General features: G+C 36.9%; 2 protein-coding genes across 2 annotated transcripts; one reads left to right on the forward strand and one right to left on the reverse strand.

Annotated features, from left to right (window-relative positions):
- Positions 1–4118: 4118 nt before the first annotated feature.
- LOC113348823 (probable ubiquitin-conjugating enzyme E2 23) lies at positions 4119–7746 on the forward strand. Its single transcript, XM_026592701.1, has 6 exons — positions 4119–4659; positions 5057–5581; positions 5689–5752; positions 6063–6202; positions 6305–6616; positions 6975–7746. The coding sequence occupies exons 1-6, from the start codon at positions 4588–4590 to the stop codon at positions 7512–7514; spliced, it is 1653 nt and encodes a 550-aa protein (XP_026448486.1). The 5' UTR covers positions 4119–4587; the 3' UTR covers positions 7515–7746.
- A 309-nt stretch (positions 7747–8055) lies between these two features.
- On the reverse strand, positions 8056–15750 carry LOC113348822 (two pore calcium channel protein 1A-like). Its single transcript, XM_026592700.1, has 23 exons — positions 15409–15750; positions 15107–15250; positions 14911–15018; positions 14718–14813; positions 14364–14494; positions 14115–14175; positions 13759–13925; positions 13200–13305; positions 12964–13041; positions 12410–12471; positions 12176–12251; positions 11897–11962; positions 11631–11774; positions 11126–11183; positions 10902–11009; positions 10689–10749; positions 9872–10040; positions 9646–9710; positions 9313–9403; positions 8985–9071; positions 8706–8783; positions 8447–8475; positions 8056–8355 (listed from the first exon to the last, which is right to left on the reverse strand). The coding sequence occupies exons 1-23, from the start codon at positions 15541–15543 to the stop codon at positions 8184–8186; spliced, it is 2292 nt and encodes a 763-aa protein (XP_026448485.1). The 5' UTR covers positions 15544–15750; the 3' UTR covers positions 8056–8183.
- Positions 15751–18292: the final 2542 nt, after the last annotated feature.

The raw sequence follows: 18292 nt of genomic DNA on the forward strand, positions 1-18292 counted from the left end.
TTCACGCCTCCTGAGCTCTCCTCTCGACCCCAAACTCTCCGTCTCCCTTCTATGTGATACCAGAAGCCTATATATACCCACAGAGGCCTTCGAATATCACCCCATTACTCCAAATAATCCTCATAACTCAGGCAGCAAAGAAAATATTCTCGGGAATATTTTCTTCCCTTTTTATTCTCCTGCACGCATCTGGATACGTATCTATTTCCTTCTATACCTTCTTCACGCTCCATAATATCGATCAACTCTTCCAAGCACGTGCAGTACACGTTTAAATTCCACACAACTCGTGCAAGCTCATGTTTTTCCTCCAACTCCCTGTTTGGATTAAACCAAGTTATCCAGCCAAATTTGATCGAAACAAACACCCATACCAGCTCTGTTAGGACATATCACAACTACCCATGAAGTTTCAGCGATTGAATCACACAAAAAGTCCTCCAAAATCCGATCGAAAAATCTGTCTGTGAATGGAAATGTTTTCCCGCCATTTTTATTTTTGAAATGTTGAAGATGAAGTGACCCTATCCTTTTCTGGGGTGCGAATAGCAGATGGGTGTTGAGGACAAATTTGGGTGCTGAGGATGAATTTGGGCTACGCAGAACCTTGGGTGTCCCTTAGCCAAATCTGGGATCCGTATAGCAAATGTCCTCCAGGGGTCCAAATAACACTTTTTTGAGCAACTTTTTCCACACAAGTGTATTTCTCCAAAAACACCTACACAAGCATAAAAAACACCATAATAAGTACAAAATCAAGCACTAGCAATAGAGACACTGATGACAATTCAGACACAAAAATGTGTCTATCAATTGCCAAATGAATTGTAGCGTGTGGTTGTTAGACCCCCGCATTTTCAGTCCTGATTTACTCTGTTGTGAAATACTTAAATGCAAATACTTCACTAAAACTGATGATATGCATTATAAAAAAAAAAATCAAGTATTGGATATAGACTAGTATTCGTGGAGGAATAAGGCGATTAATCTTAATCATTGATGGGATATAAGTGATGGTAGTTATATACATCTTTGGACTGATAAATGGTTACCAAATAGTACTAGTCCCATTCCAAAAGTTGGTGTTACTGTTAATCATACCCAAACAGTTTCTGATATTATCAATGTTGATGGTCAGTGGGATTATCCTTTAATTAATACTTGATTGCTGATGTTTCCATTGATTCTCTTAAGGTTATTGAGCCTGATACCACTATGACTGATTCTATTAAATGGATAGGTACAAAAAATGATATGGGTTCTGTAAAATTTGCTTACAATTATCTTGCTAATAGGTCCACTATAAACATTAAGGTTGCATGGTATGAAATTTGGAATCTGAATATTATACCTAGGGTTCAGTATTTTCTATGGAAAACATTAACCGGTTTTTTACCAGTTAAGTAAATGGTGGGGAGATATAATCATATGGATACTACTTGTTCATTATGTAAATCTTTAAATACTTGAATCTGTAGATCATTTATTTACTCAATGTATATTTACTGAAGCAGTTTGGAGAGGTGTCTCTTTATCCCACTTTTTATATAGGAGTACTAATATGTCTTTTGTAGATTGGTGTGTTAGTTAGTTGCATGATAAATACAATTGCTTGTGTTTTATGTTTTATTTGGAAGTATCATTGTCAAGTAGTGTTTCAGAATGTTATACCTAATCGTATTACTCTTGTTCATATTATCCCTAGAAATATTCAGTCTTTACAATATACTTTTCCAGCTTTATCTATCAGCAATTCTCATAAATCTAGACGTGACTGTTGGCATCCAGGAAAATATTTTACAGGATACTTTCCATCTCCTGATTCCATTGAAGATATTTTGCATATTTCTTTGATGCGTCTTTGAGTACTGCTACAAAGAAATTCTCATATGGTATGGTTCCGATAAATTCTTCGGTCTGTATTTGTCACTTTGCGGGAGGAAATAGATGGTGTTCAAGTTCAGATGAGGCAGAGTCTAGAGCTTGCAAGGCAGCTGTAGAATGGTCGCGAAAATCTGTAGGACAATCAGTAAACTTTTACAATAATAACCAAAATGTAATTAGAGCCATGAAGAAGGACTTTTTTGTTGTTGACTGGAGAACTCAACAATTTTTGCGTGCTGCTCACCACATCAGTCAAATTCTTGGTTGTAGCTACAAATTCCGCTACTTCCCTGCTAACTTGGTTAAAACGGCTCGATAATCCTTGAATATCACGCATTCTCAGGTTCCGATTTTTTCTGTGAACATTATAACAATCATGTTCCAGAAATTTAGATTTGACATGCCTTGATAATTATTGATATGATCAGTTGTTTTAGAATTATAAGCTTTACAAATAAATGAATCATCTTTTTAAGTAAAAATTTATATTCATTTTACGCCACTAAAGTTAGATTAGCAAAAAATTAAAGTGAAGCTAGAAAATAGAAGATGTAATAAAAGGATAAATTTTTGATTGAGACGTTTTTTAGTGGGACATGGGAACCCATGATATGTTGAAACGTTTCTTTCGTATTAATTCATTCCAACGAATTATGTTTCCAAATATATAAAAGATGTTTATCTTTGATGAAACTTTTTTATCTTAAATATAATTATACTTTACTTTTAATATTTTTGGATTTTTTTTTTATTAGAAGCGATCGATATGGAAAACACATGGCAACGTATCATTTGTCCTCCTGTCCTGGAACTGTCAATTTATAACCCGGCTTGCGGGTTGACCCTAACCCGGCTTGTTTCAACCCGGTCCGGCTTGGCTTGTTGTCTAAACGGGTCGGGTTAGGGTTGGCATATACAACCCTACTAGAAAACAAGCCGGGTTAGGGCCAACCCGCGGGTTACCCGTCAACCCGTCAAAATTAATAAATATATCCCTTAATCCCACCAACTCTTTAAAATCCATGATTTGCAAACATATATTAGAATTAGTTAATTTTAAATCAATAAATAAAGCTAATTTTGGATCTACCCAAACAAATATAACAATTTTTAGATTTTAAATAATCAATCAATAAATTAAATTACAACTTAGATTCATCAATCTCATATTTATTCGGGATGTCCTAAATTGATAAAAGGACTAGCATAATTTAAACAGTGAGTTAGTTTTACTCACATTAATTTAAACTTATAAAATGATAAAAAAAAAGTAAAATGCTTAGTTGATGTTAGGGTTCTCTGCCTAAGAAAACTAAAGCGCCGTAATCGGCTATATCGTTGATTAAGTGGCAATAAAAACGTCCACTTTACAACTCAGTGGTGGGGCTTCTAGTTAAACACCAAATTGACCTAGGTTCGACCTTTACTAAATGAATAATCCTAAACAATCCTAAATTTTAAATTTAATTTCTAAATTGATAACATTAACAAGCCAACCCGTCAGGATTGACCCGTCTAGGGCTGGGGTTGGGGTTTTGAGCTTGTTCGTGAATAGTACTAGGGATAGGATTGACCCTAACCCTAGTACGGGTTGGCAAGCTAGGGCCGGGTTGACCCTAGCTTGCCCATTTGACAGCTCTATCCTGTCCTATCGAAAAACTATCCATCGAAAAAATTACGTGGAATAAAAGTCGTCGGATGAACTATTCACAGCTAGGGCTGCACAACGGGTAGGGTGGGTAGGATATGACCTATACCCGCCACCCTACCCGTTTACTGGCGGTTAAGAAAATCTTTACCCGCCACCCTACCCGCCAAATAATGGATAGGGTAGGATACGGTTAAAAAACTGGCGGGTAGGGTAGGGTTGGCGGGTAGGAGTAGGGTATGTGCACCCTTAGGTAGAGTGGGTAGGATATGGCCTATACCCGCTACCCACCCGTTTACTGGCGGTTAAGAAAATCTTTACCCGCCACCCTACCCGCCAAATAGTGGATAGGGTAGGATACGGTTAAAAAACTGGCGGGTAGGGTAGGGTTGGCAGGTATGGATAGGGTATGTGCACCCCTATTCACAGCTAAGATAAGCTGATTGGCCAATTCGATCGACTCAAATTGAAACGCAACGCACAAGTAGACAACCTACTTGCACATCCGAGCAAACAAACCCACCGTGGGGTTAAATGGGCATATTTGCTCTAAAAAGACAAAATCCGATGACAATACCAGCCAAACCCGGTGACTTCACTTTCTGCAAAAAGGTGTTTATTTACTTATTCAGTCATACAATTGACTTGGTAAGTAAAGTCCAAATCCAACAGGACTTCCGTTCAGAAGAAGATTTATTATAAGATTACGAAACATAGTTTATTTAAACAATAAATCCCATTCAATTCGGAGAAGAAGAAGAATATCAATCGCTAAAAATTCTCTCAGTCCCTTCTCTCTTTCCGTATGTTGTTATAGGTGTTCCCCAATCGATTCTGTAAACCCTAGATATTCACGGTTTCTGCATTTCATTCATCATGGAAACCTCTTCTTCTCTCTCAACATACATCAATCGGAAATCCAAGTGATTTCTTCTTTTTAACTTATTTTTTTTCTTCCTTTTTAACTTATCTTTTTTCCTTTTTGTGTGTACTGTATTATTGTTATTAGTTCGCGGTGATACAGGATTACTTTATTTCCTTCATTTCCTTCGTCTATGGACAAAGTTGAAGTTAGTTCTTCTATGGGTGGTACTTCTAAGGCTAATAAAAAGCTTAAAATGATTCAGGTATATATCTATTAAAATTACCACCTTTCTCATTAGTTTGTTTGGTAAATGAACCCCATTATGATTGATTATCGGATTCTATTGTGTAAAGGTTGTTCCTTTATGTTGATGGGTTTTTGTGATTATAATTATCTAGAAAGGTTACATCTTTTTCTGAAAACACTACTAGGATTAGGGTCATTTTAACTAGTTTTTCACTGCCTTAAACCCTAATTGTGGGGTTTCCTGGTTCAAGCTGCTTAAGCTTTTTTAACTCTTTGTTAGGTTGCAGAACAAACAGGAGATCATGTCTCATGAGATAAAAATTGATAATTTGATTGCTTCAACATTTGTTTTCTTCTTATTTACATCTGATTGTGTAGAAGGGTGATTTTTAAGTAACTATTATCTGTGTCAGGTGGTACCTCATGAAATCATCGATATCGACGAAGAGGAAGATGTAGCTGATAATTCTGAAGTTGACAAGAAGTTTAACAAAGATAACAAAGGAAAGGGTATCATGTCAATAGAACCAGATGAAGTGGTGAATGATATTTCAGACGATGATGGGTCAGAAATGTATGACTCAGACAATGTTCTTGACTTAGAAGGAGAATCGGATTATGAATTTGGCGAATCGTTCCATAATGGTGATTTCAAGTCGTACGATGATGAGGTTGTAGCTTTACAAGCCAAATTTGATGCTGAAGACCTCCCTCCTGGTGCGGAAGCATCCGTCCCTTGGTTGGTTGAGGACTACCAACCAATTGATCGAACGAGGCCCCCAGTTCCGTGTAGCGGTTCAACTGTTCCCAAGCAGTTTCTTATTATTGAAGATGATGATGAAGCTATAGTGAAATTTAGATCGTTTAAAAGTTTTGATACAGTTACAGATTTCTCTGACCACCACTACAAGTCAAAGGCAGTTACCAAGACAAAGCAGGTGCCTAGTTCTAACGATATGTACTGTTTGCATTTTTCTTCATCAAATTGTTCTTCTAAATTTTGTTTGGATAAAACAGATGTCTGACTTTTCTCTATGCTGGACAGGCATCACAGAAATGGGCAAAGGCAATTCAGCAGGATTGGAGACTTCTAGAAAAGGATTTACCTGGTGGGTTAAATTGCTGATTTTCAATTTGTTTGAATAACTTGAAGTTTCCAGTAGAATATCACAACACAAGTGTCTGTATATGCTATCTGGTAATGCTTGACTTGGGAATGCTTTGTTATTAGCACGTAAATGTAGGTAAAGTAAATGCATCAATTAAGTAGTACCAACGTTAGTTATGGATATCTTTTGTCTCGAATTCATGATTAGCAACTGAGCCTGTTGCTTTTACTAACCTTTAAAAATTCTCATGCTGTATGCAGTGATACGCTGAATCTGTTCCCATCTCATATTTTTGTCTTTTGTTTGTCAGAAACTATATTTGTTAGAGTTTATGAAGGAAGATTGGATCTTTTAAGGGCCGTGATTGTAGGTGCAGCTGGCACTCCTTATCACGACGGCCTCTTTTTTTTTGATGTTTACTTTCCCTCGGAGTATCCTGATACACCACCGGTATGTTTTTGTCATGCTTTTGTATTTAATAATTATTAATTTTCCCTCATGCTTTTTACTGTAAGAAGTATACGTGAATTTGTTTGGGATTTCTTCTGCTAGCTCGTTCACTACCATTCACATAATCTGCGGTTAAATCCAAACTTGTACAATTGTGGGAAAGTTTGCCTTAGTCTTCTTAACACATGGAGTGGGAACAAGAACGAGAAGTGGATCCCAGGGCAATCCACTATGCTCCAAGTGCTTCTCTCTATCCAAGCTCTGGTGCTGAATACGAAGCCCTTCTTCAATGAGCCTGGATATGAACACTCGGCTGGTACTCCAGATGGTGAGAAGAATGCCCAGCAATACAATGAGAGCACATTTATACTATCGTGCAGGACAATGCTGTACACTCTTAAGAATCCCCCAAAGGTTAGTTGGCTAGACCCGGTTCAACAGTCTTTTGTGTGGTTTCGTGCCAACTCCCTTTTAATCTGTTCACATGTAATCTCTTACACATGCTCACTTAGACAGTTTTATGTACCAAAATCTCTTAAATTACACATTACCTCTTGACTGTTAGAATATTGACTGCTTGAAAATATTAGGTGATGTTAACAAGGTGGCATCTAATACCCAGCAAAAACAAGTCGCTTCCTCACATAGTATTTAGTCTTCCGTCTCTCTTTTTTTTTGCTTAATCAAAAAAAAAAATTAGTCTTCTTTAATCCTTTTCGTTCCGACGTTTAAATTTACTTTAGTTTTTCTTATATTTTCTTGTTGTCTGCAGCATTTTGAGGATTATGTATTGGGGCATTTCCGCCTTCGAGCACACTCTATTTTGGTGGCTTGTAAAGCATACATTGAAGGTGCTCAGGTCGGTTGTGTTGTAGGAGGAGTGCAGGACGTAGATGAGGGTCAAAAGAGCGGCTCAACCCACTTCAAGAGCGAAGTTGGTACCATGGCAGGGAACCTTGTCCCAGTATTTCTACAAAATGGCGCCAAGGATTGTGAGCAGTTTATCTGTTTGGGAGACGCTTTTAGGTTAGCTGCTACCAATTACACTAACGTTTTAAAGAAAGATTTTTACAAGCCGGTGCAAGATCAAGTTGTGGCAGCTGAACCTCAAGCTCAATTTCAACCTTTTGATCATTCACATGCTCAATTTCAACCTCTTGTTCATTCCCCAGCTCACTTTCTATCAATGGCTCATCCATTCGGCCATGGTACTGATCTTTATGCTCAGGCTCAGGGTCATGCTCTAGCTCAACCTAAACCTAAACCTAAAACTCCTTTTGGGAAAAATTACAAGTACTATCCCCATCCCTAAAATAGTTGATGAAACCATTGGTTTGAAAACAGTATCCGCAAGCTTCTTTTTACTTCTATATTGTAGATATATTAGGTGTAGATATTTAAGTGCCTATATTAGCGTATAATGCAAATTTTTTTTTTTTTTTGCGTAACTTCGGACCTCCACTAGCTGGAAGTGCCGGAAGACTGTCACATTTGCTTATTTTTTGGAAACAGTTTTTATTAATATCTAATATTATCTTCCCTGATTAATTTTCTTAGATTAATCTGCAGTTTGAAATATTAATTTACATAGAAGAAAAAATAGTAATGTTTTCAGGTAATAGAAAAAAGAGCAATTTTGTTTCTGTTCTTTTTTGTTTTGGCAGTGGCATTCGGCTTCTTTCTCTGCCTATAAGGCTGTCTTCGTACATGTGGAACTATCGAAATATCAGCAGTTGGCGGCTAGGTTATGGTGTTTGCTTAGCCATCCCATAGTAGTAGCCCGAAATGGCTAATGTCCCCAACCCTTGTACACCCTTATGCCCCGAAATGGCCTCTTCGAATGCAAACTCAGGTGTTTGTTTACTCTCTATTCAATAATAGATTTTCAAAATTTACAGTTTTCACTTTCCCAGTTGTACCACATTTAATAGTAATTAATTCATAACGATTCAGTTGTTTGAATACAAAGCCAATAATAAACTTAAGGGATGGATGCTTCCGTTATAGTTATGGATGCTTGAGCTCCCGCTATGGATCCTTGAGCTTCAGCTTCAGCCATCTCTTTGGCTTCTGCAATCTTGTTTTCGGATTCAATCTCTGCGCTTAAAATGCTATGGAGAAGAGCATCCACTCTTTGACTCCTTGTTTTTGAACTGCAGTATTGATGAGAATTTTCGTTCAAATTATTGATAAACCAAAATGGACTTACTAGTACTTTATATCTGAGATAGAGAGAGTTCATACCCAATAGCTCGTCTTCCTCCGCCTGGTTCCTGGATGAGGATGTAAATGTACATATACATTAGTTTGCGAATGATTAAACTATGAAAAATTAGGGAAAGCTAGTATCTTTCTAATGTAACGATTACAGATATTTGATGACAATCAAATAAATGGATTGCATTTTCTGATGGATTTTGCACAACTTCATACAAATTACTTTCTTGCTATTTCATGCGTTTCTTAAATTACGGTAATGAAGAGTAATTAGGAGGGTACAGACCTGGTCTTCTCCTTCAGAGACAGCTGACTTCTCCATATCTCCTTCGGCAAAGAAGGCCTCCAAGACGAATGCAACGACCTGGAAAAAACAATTGATAACTCAGTACTGGAATTTTATCTACGAATTTGATGAAATTATCATTTTACTACTAACCCTACTGATCTCTAATTTTACAGTACTTTCCCTATGCGCATTTCAAGTTTGCATCTATTTCTGCTCAAGCGAAAGACTGGTTCCTACATCTATGAATCAATTTAATAAAGGACGGATGAAACTCACCAAATTCAAAAGAAGCAAGACGGTTACTAGGTAAAAGCTGATGAAGTATAAAAGTGACCAAGATGTTCCTGTCAATTCCTTGTATCCCTGGAACAAGTCATCAAGTAATTAGCAAGCTCATATCCGTTATCTGAAATAAGACGAAGTAACTGGCACACTGCGGTCCAATTTTCCATGCCACTCATTATAATACTCGGAACAATATAGCCAACCAATAATATTAATAATAACACCGACAACTATATGATGTAAGATGACAGAAAAATATAGCCAACCGATAATATCAATAATAACACCGGCAACAATACCATGTAAAAGGACAGAGTACCTGCATCCACACTTGCCAGTTTCCCATGACGAGCAAGTTGAAAAGTGTCACCATTCCGCTAGGGTAATCATTGAAATTGAACAGAAGATAGCTGATTCTGTCAAGGAAACTGATTTTTGGCACAGATGTTTTTTACAACTAATATTAAATCATATAAAACAGTTACCAATCACACATATTGGTCGCAAATGATGCATAAGATGCTATGGCATACACAATCCCTTGGCTAAAGTTCGCGATCTAGGATAATGCACCTTTTTAAATGCAGATAAATCGTCATGCGGCTCATGCATACTAAATGTATTGAAGAGAGCCTCATAAAGAAAAGGATACTCATTACTGTAAAGTTCTGATGTTTCCAACTTCGGATTTCCGGAGTTAACGATCCCGCCGAAGAGCTACAATTTAGAAGCCACATAACATTTTAACAAAATGTCCAATCATTGGGATGAATCCAGGTTTTTGTCAAAATTAAAACGACGTTTTTGCCAACCCCCCAAGAGTAACACATAGGATGAGCCAACAAGACAACAATCCATTATGCAGTATTACCGATTACCTGTAAACCGAGGGTGCAGTACATGCAAAGGATGCAAAAGATCGTTCCGAGATAGGGCATCAAAGTAGGAATAAGGGTTAAGAATGTTGAAATGAAAGCTCTGTAACGTTCGACGTGTGTTAGAAGCCTTATTAACCGCAACATTCTTGCAATCAGAAGGTACCGAATCCTGTTAACAATAGCAAAATATAATTAAGTAAACAAGAGGTGTACTACAGTCTAAGAACCCAATTATAATGTGTTGAGCCAAGCCACTGAATTTCTCAGTTCTTAATGAATTATGTAGACATGAGAATTTTTTTTGTCTTGGGTTGGTTTTGTTATTATATCTTTAAGTTCAGATTGGAACCCGAGATACGTTGGAGAACTTTCATCTGTTTCCCATGCATCCATTGATTTCTGCTTCCAACCAAGCAATCAAACACAACAACGTCGTATAGCCTTCCTTATTACTTTCATGGATCGCAGCAATCTTAAGCTGGCATAGAATCACATAAGCACTAGAAGCTTCTTAGCTAGGATTCTAAAAGTACATTTGGGACACAGATCAACTTTTCCTGCTCTGAAGTTCCGCGATGGGACTGGGATTTCAAGCTTGTGTCTAATAGAAAAGCAAGTCACTTGACTTGCATGATTATATACATGACACAAATATATAGACACAACATTTAGGCATGCTATAAGTATCTTCGAAATTTATCCAGAAATATTAGACCCATAAGGAATCATCACCGACAAAAGTATCAATATGTGATACAAAATAGAAACTAAGAACCATAAGAATGAGATACATAATCAAAAAAAACTCAAACCCTACCATTCACCATTAGAAAGGAAACCAACGCCAGGGAAGGCAAAGGTTGCTGTTTCACCAATAACTGCAAAAATCATATTTAGGTGTATCAATAACTTGATTGATCTGCATCGCAATAGATTAAGACATAATATTGTCCCGTAGAAGAAAAAAAAGAGTGAGTTACATAATCTGTGCTGCAGCAAGTAAGAACCAAATGAAGTAGTTTGAGCTCACCAATTATCCACGTAACAACAAAATCAAAACGATTTTGTCCTTCCGTCCAGTAATTCTCAAAACCATATGAAAATACTTTTAAAGCCATTTCCAGGACATAAACCCATCCTGCAGATCAGAACAGACATGACATGACTAAAAACAATGGACAGGCCAAAAGCAAGAATTTATCCATACATAATTAGTTGCAAAAGAGCATAGCTCATCAACATTCAACACCTTACCGAATATGAACTCAAGCTGCTGCCAAACTTTCTGAGCTCCACTGTTTTGTAAATCAAGCTGTACCCGAAACACATAATATATTAGCAAAGACGAAAGCTGCAGATAACAAAAGCACGAGGATTGCTCATGCTTGTATAAGTAACAACTGCACTTTTACGTATCTGTTTGTGATCAATTACTAAATTACGCAGAAGGGGTGAAAATCTCAACAATAGCTTTTCTCAACCCTTTCCGAGCCAGAGAGCAATTTGGTTTTCTGGTCTTTTCCCCAGAACTCATGCATTATGGTACTAAAATTCTTATATTGTTCCCTGTATTACTCAATAGTACTTGCTCATAATGCGACTCATGCGTCTTGAAACTAAGTCCTTCAGGGTTAGCATCAGAACAAGTGGTTTATTTGAGCATGGGGCGAACATATTAACAAAAATCTAGTATTGTGAAAGTATTTAGAAACAAGGGATACAGTCAGGCAAAGAAGCACCTGTAAAGTTTCAGTCATACCGTGGTTTCAGTAACTACAGCAATCAGATTCAACACCAAAAAGAAGACTATTATATATCCAAATGTGGGGCTCTTCACGAAACATTTCAATTTTTTGCAGACATAAGAATCGTAGAAGCTTGGATAGTAATCAAACCAAGATGGCTGCAGAGAGATATAAAAGCACTATGCATCAAGATTTTGGACAACAAAATGACGCATACAGCAAAGTCTAGCCAGTAGCTTAAAACAATTCATTACTCATAAAAATGCACAAATCCACTTACAATTTCCTCCTTTTTGAATCTTATTGCAATCGCATTAGTGAGGTCGTAAAATTCTTCCAGTTCAATCTGTAAGTGAAAAATCGGGAAACTAATCAGCATTTTGTGATAAATAATCAATCGTAGATTTTACTAGTCTATTAACTTGAGACAAACTGTAATATATTGGTAACAGGCTGGGTCCTTCTAGGAATAATTGAGAGTGTTGTGCATATTCAGGTAAGAAAGTGTCTGACCATTCACTCAGCATATAAGCAAACAACTAAATCAAAAAATAATTACCTTAAAGTTACGAGTACCATCATCTAATTCATGAAAAATGAGCCCGAATTCTTCCTCAGAGATTTTCGGCAAAGATCTAGAAAGATTATGAAAATGTGGATAGTAAGCTTGTTAACATAAAATATTGTGTTTACTAACAGTATGCATGCTTCAAACAAGGCTGCTTTCAGAGGATATAAGTTATGGCAAGTGAAGCTATCATACTTCACACGAAGATGATTGAAAGAGAGTTACCTATATTTGTTAAGTTCCTTGAACAGATGATAGCATTGTTCTTCGTGAAGAGCGTTGTCCTTCTGCTCATGCGTATGAAACATAGCTACTTGTAAAAGTTCTCAGAAGATGCAGTATGCCCTTCTCAAACAATGACAATATACTTTCACAAGTAAAAAGGTCAAAACATTAAAATCGCAGTTCAAAACTTTGGGTTATCTTAAAAGATTAGGACAACTAGTCTCAGATATACCCTCTTATTCACCGAGATATACCCTTGTAGAAAAAGAATAATTTTTTTATATAAAAAAAGCTTAAGCTACTTAAGACTTTTTGTTTTGACACGGCAAGCTGGGTAAGCTACTTAAGATTAATGAGCTCATTACATGAGTTAGGTTTTCAATGAACTCTAACCACTTCAAATCAACCTCTCAAAATGCACTCCAAAAGCTTATCAAATTGCACAGAGACTAGACCATATTACAGCTAGTTCAATTCTAACAGTACCTAAAACAACAACTGCTGACCATTATCATATCTGGCATCAATGTCGCAAAAGTAACATGAAAACTTACATCTTTATCCATAAGAGTGAAGGCTTTCTTCAATACCCTTTTCCTCGTGCTATCTCTCTCGGCAACTTGTTTCGCGAGCTGGAGCAAGAAAAAGGACAAATTGGTGATCTAGCAAACAGTTTTCCCCAAACAGGATATAGCCTTGATATTACGGAGGACTAGAGAAGAATACAGCTGTCATTTCAATTCTGAGCAGCAAAATGCCTGCGCCTAAAAATGTGATGCACAGCACGCACCTGTGCTTTGAAGCTATCGTATACAACAGCAAGAATCAGGTTCGTGACGAAGTAAACTCCCAGTAAGACATAGAGAACGAAAAACAAAGAATACCACCGAGATTCCCTGAAGAAAAAGATACAGATTACTAAATTTGACAAAGTAAAGCCACTAGTACTTATTAATATAATAACTAAAGATGAATGTAATAGCAATATTAATTTGTTGCACTAGATATCTTTTATAATCTTGGTCGCTCAATTGTTGCGATTGAGAAAACATTTAGAGCATAAATCTTCAAACAATAGATCTTTTGAAACTGATCAAAAAAAGATGAATGAACTGAAAAAATAAGACTATATGAACAAGTCAACCCTAAGACTCGAACAGTGTGAAGAATTAGGCAATAACTAGGAACAAAAAGCGTATTTTGTTTTTCTTTTCTAAGACATAGATAACATAGACTGGAAAATAAGTTGGGTATTCAGTTATACACGTTGTAACTTGTGAAGTAGCCAGTGGATAAGCTTCAGGGGGAATGCTACCACTCGTCAGTGAAAATATCCCAGCACCACTTACTTGTATGCAGGTATCCAAACATCCGGGTTGTTTGATGTGGTAAACAGAACAAACATTTGATACAGCGTAATACCGAATGAATAAAACGTAGTCTTTCCTTGTTGTGTATCTTCAAATATGACATAAGCTAACCAACTGGCGAACAGAAGAAACACGAACGAAAGAGCCTGCATGTCAAAAGCACCAAGAGAGTGGATAAAAAAATATTGTGAAATATTTAAAGATGCTTAATCGGAAAGATATGAAGACAGTATAAACTAAATTCTCTGCAATGAAAATCACAGAAGGTTTGCATGAAAGATTCCTCAAAAGGTGAAAAAAAAATAACTTCAATTAACAAGGATACAGAAACTTACCATGACGTTGAGGTATGTGCCCAACATTCCCCACAAGGTGACGACACATGCTCGTAAGTCCCTAAAATCCAAAATTAAAAATCAGAAAACACCCCGTAACAAGCTTTAGTAATATGAATGCCATACAACATCAGCTTTCAAAATCACCACCATTTACAACTCACATAACTAAATACCCCGGGCAAAGATTTTAAACTCAAGTGCATCAAATAATTTGCGAAGTAAGGATTAGAGCAGTTGATATCATACCTACTGTTCAAAATAACAAAGAAGACACGAATATACGGAGCAATCCTCAAAGGTAGATTATTAACAGGGAGCGGCGACAGAAAGAGAATATAAACCATTAAATCAGCAGCTAAAAATAACAGGAAAACAACCTGCAGAAGCAACAAAAGAAAATATGCATGACTAAACACAATTGAAGTTGCTCATACAAAAATGTTCAACCAGGCAGTCAGCGACATAAGAAATGACACTTAAGATTCTCCACACAAGAGCATAAATAACATATCAAGTGAGATTACATTGGCATCAAAAAGTGTATGTCCCAGATTGAATAAATAAAATTGAAGGGATAAAGTAATTACATAGATCTCGTACCTTCAACTTGTTCACAGGGTTCCTCCAATAAATATTCTGTCCCTCGTACACTAACGGGAACAAACTGTGCACAATGAGTACCACGAGAGTTATGCCCTGCAAAGCAATAAATTACTATATCAGGTACTTGTTAATGGAAAATGTAATGATTTTTCATATGATCCAAGAAATCAAGCATTAGAACTACTCTGACCTCATAGGTGATAGACTCAGCAACAGTTAGATACGGCAACTGGCCAAGGAAAAAGTACTCTCTGTCCTCACAAGTGTGTGTAGAATAGCGTCCACACCATAAAGGCTTCTGCAAAAGTGAAAGAACAAAATAGAAATTACAGCCATCTCCATAATTGTCGATATAGATAGAATTCACCAAAATCTCCATGAATTACCTCGAGAAAATTGAGTGCTAACAAGGCGAATAGATTAAGGGACCATAGGATATTAAACCAAATAAAAACGAAATATATTTTCGCTGCTTTTTCATAACCTTCAGAATCAAGAATTTGCTCAGGTAAACCAATTCCATCTTCAGCCTAACGAAAATTACAATTAATCATCAGAAATCATAATTGAAAAAAAGGAAAACGGAAACAATGTCAACTATCCCAAATTCAAGACTAAATCAATAACTGGAGATAGAAATTCAGTGAAATAGCAAACAAATCTAGAGACATGAATAAGAAGTTAATACCAGATCCACAAGAGCAGCAGCTTTTTGATAAGTATCTCCGTATTTTATAGCATCAAATCTGCCTCCAAATGGCAATGAATGTATCTTTTTTGCGTTACTGGATTCTCCTCCAGGTAACAACGGTCGTTTGGACATGATGAATGAAGTTTCTTGATCAGAAACAGAAAAACCGACGCAGTTACTGAAACTAACGAGAAGAAACAGAAACTCCGATCCCTATAAATTGAAACTAAACAAATAAAATTAATGGGTTCATTCTAGATTAAGGATAATTAATTAATTTGTTAATCAACGAAGAGGTAGTGCTCTAGTGCTACTAAACTGCAAACTAAACTAACTAAACAACACATTGAACCAGTTAAAAGGAAGAGTTAATTATGTCGCCTTAGGATAACGACAAGGAGTATCCGTACTTTAGGGTGCTTAAGCTTGATAGACAGCGACCATTTCCTTTTTAATTTCTTTTACATTTTCTTTTTCAAAAATTCTTCATGGATTGCGAAGATAGACGACCCGCCCCCTCACATAGCATCTTACTAGGCCCGTATTCTTGTAGGATTCCATCATCATTCCCGAAGAAAAATGTTTCCTATTCATTCGTAGGCAGTCTTTTATTTATTTATTATTTTATTTTTTAAACAAAAACATCAAAATGGCAGTCTTTTATTTATTTATTATTTTATTTTTTAAACAAAAACATCAAAATAGATACATAATGGAGCCTACTTAGGGGTGTAAATTGGGTCGGGCCAAGCTGCCCTGCCTAATTAATAAATGGGACGGGACATGGAGGGTAGGGGCTAGGGCTGCACAAGAACCGGTTGAGAGGACCTGGACCGGAGTGGAATCAGAATTACCGGACCGGAACCGGTACAGACACCGGTACTGGAAGTTGAGAACCGGTCTAGACCGGTACAGACACCGGTTCTTGGGGAGGACCGGACTTGAACCGGACCATATGTACCGGTGATTATTAGCCGTTAAGATCAAGCTAGGTTTTTAATCGTAGTCGTCCATACTAGGTATAGACTACCGACTATCGAGAGAAGAATCAGTTCACTCTCATTTTTCTTCTTCTTTTTTTCTCTCTGAAAAAGCAGCGACAACCCTCTTCTCTTCTGTGTTCTTCAGGGTATCATCGATTCACCATCTCTATCAGGTAATTCAACAGTAGACGATAAGAGTCAGTTCGATTTGTTCTTCTTTTTCTTCACCATCTCTGGTTTGTTCTTCTTCTTCACCATCATTTCGATTTAGGGTTTGTTAGTTTGAGTTAGGGTTTGATTGTAGATTGATTTAGGGTTTTTTCGATTTGGTGGAGAAATTGAATATGAAGATTTGATTTGGTGTTTTACAAGATTTGGAACCTTGGGTTGGAGTCGGATTTGGAGATAGGGGGTTATGTAATTAAGAAAGGAGATCTTGTGGTGGTTAGAGATTAAAGAGGATAAACCTTCTTCTTCACTTCTTTTTCTTCTTCTTTTATTTTTTTAAGAAACTAATTGCATGTGTGATTTAAGATTTTACGAATTGGGTTTTCTGTTGAAATCAAACAACAAGATTTTGTAATTAAATCTTTGTAATGAAATAATAGATGGGTTTTGTAATTAGAGTATGAGAATAGGTTTGGCTACAACTCAATTTGGTTTTGGGCGATTTGTGGGGTTTTATGATCTGAGAATGAATATATCTGATGCTTAGATTGAAATCGATTGATGGTGAGTGGGTTCTGCTTGAAGTTCTGATGCTGGTGGTGTAGATGGATTATGATGTAAATTCTTATTCTATTGTATGAATTGTTACAGATTAACAATGGTAGTGCATTGCTAGGTGTTGTATTGTATGAGTTGAGATGATATCTACAATGAATATTGAATAAACAGAGCTAGATGCATGCTAGGTTGGGTACATGATGTAATTGTGATACAGTTGAGCTTTGCTCATCCTACAGTGATGATGATTTTGCAGGTAAAAACCCGGTACCGGACTTGTACCGGAGGACCGGTACAACACCTGGTACAGGTACCGGTCCTCAAAAGGAGGTATCGGTCAACACCAGGTACAGACACCGGTTCCATAAGAAAACCGGGCCGTACCGGAGTATGTGCAGCCCTAGTAGGGGCATCTCTTACCCATCAAAGTAAAAGGGCCGGGCAGGCAGGGTTGTAATACAAAATAAACTACCGATAACCTGTCCAAACCTGTTAAATAATATGGGTTAGGGCGGGCAGGACCGGTCGGGCCTTGCATATTCAGTAATATTTATAAACCGGAAAAAGAAAACAATTTTACTCACCATTTAATACCAGAAAAATATAACTTATATTGCAACCTAATTTAAATAAAATTGTCTATAACTATTCTAAGATTGGATCATTTTTAAGAGGAAACCTTATATTTTCTTACTATAATTAGATAATGAAATATATGGGGAAAGATAATCGGGATAAAGTGGTATATCGAATATATCATAATATTGGATGAAAGAAGAAAGGGGCAGTTAGGCCGGGTAGACAGGTAAATTAAATGGGCTAACATGACGGGCAATGTTGACGGGCTAACGGGACGGGTATTGGGCCGGGCAAGACTTTTTAACTCATGCCATGTGCTCGTCCTGTTATTTAAATGAGATAGGTCGGGCGAGCCTTTAACGGGCCACGGGCAACCATGGGATGTCATGGGACAGGGCGGTTGGTACTGGGCCATGGACTGCCGGGCAAAATTTACACCCCTAGCCTACATAATACTCAAGACTCTAAAGCAAATAAAGATATCAATTACAAGTAAATTACGAAGAGACGATATCCAATTTCTGTATTTATATTTATAATATGGAAGAATGATGATATTATCCGGAACCAATTCTGACCATTTAATTTGATTT

The sequence above is a fragment of the Papaver somniferum genome, chromosome 2 (assembly GCF_003573695.1).
Source record: "Papaver somniferum cultivar HN1 chromosome 2, ASM357369v1, whole genome shotgun sequence".
NCBI lineage: Eukaryota > Viridiplantae > Streptophyta > Magnoliopsida > Ranunculales > Papaveraceae > Papaver > Papaver somniferum.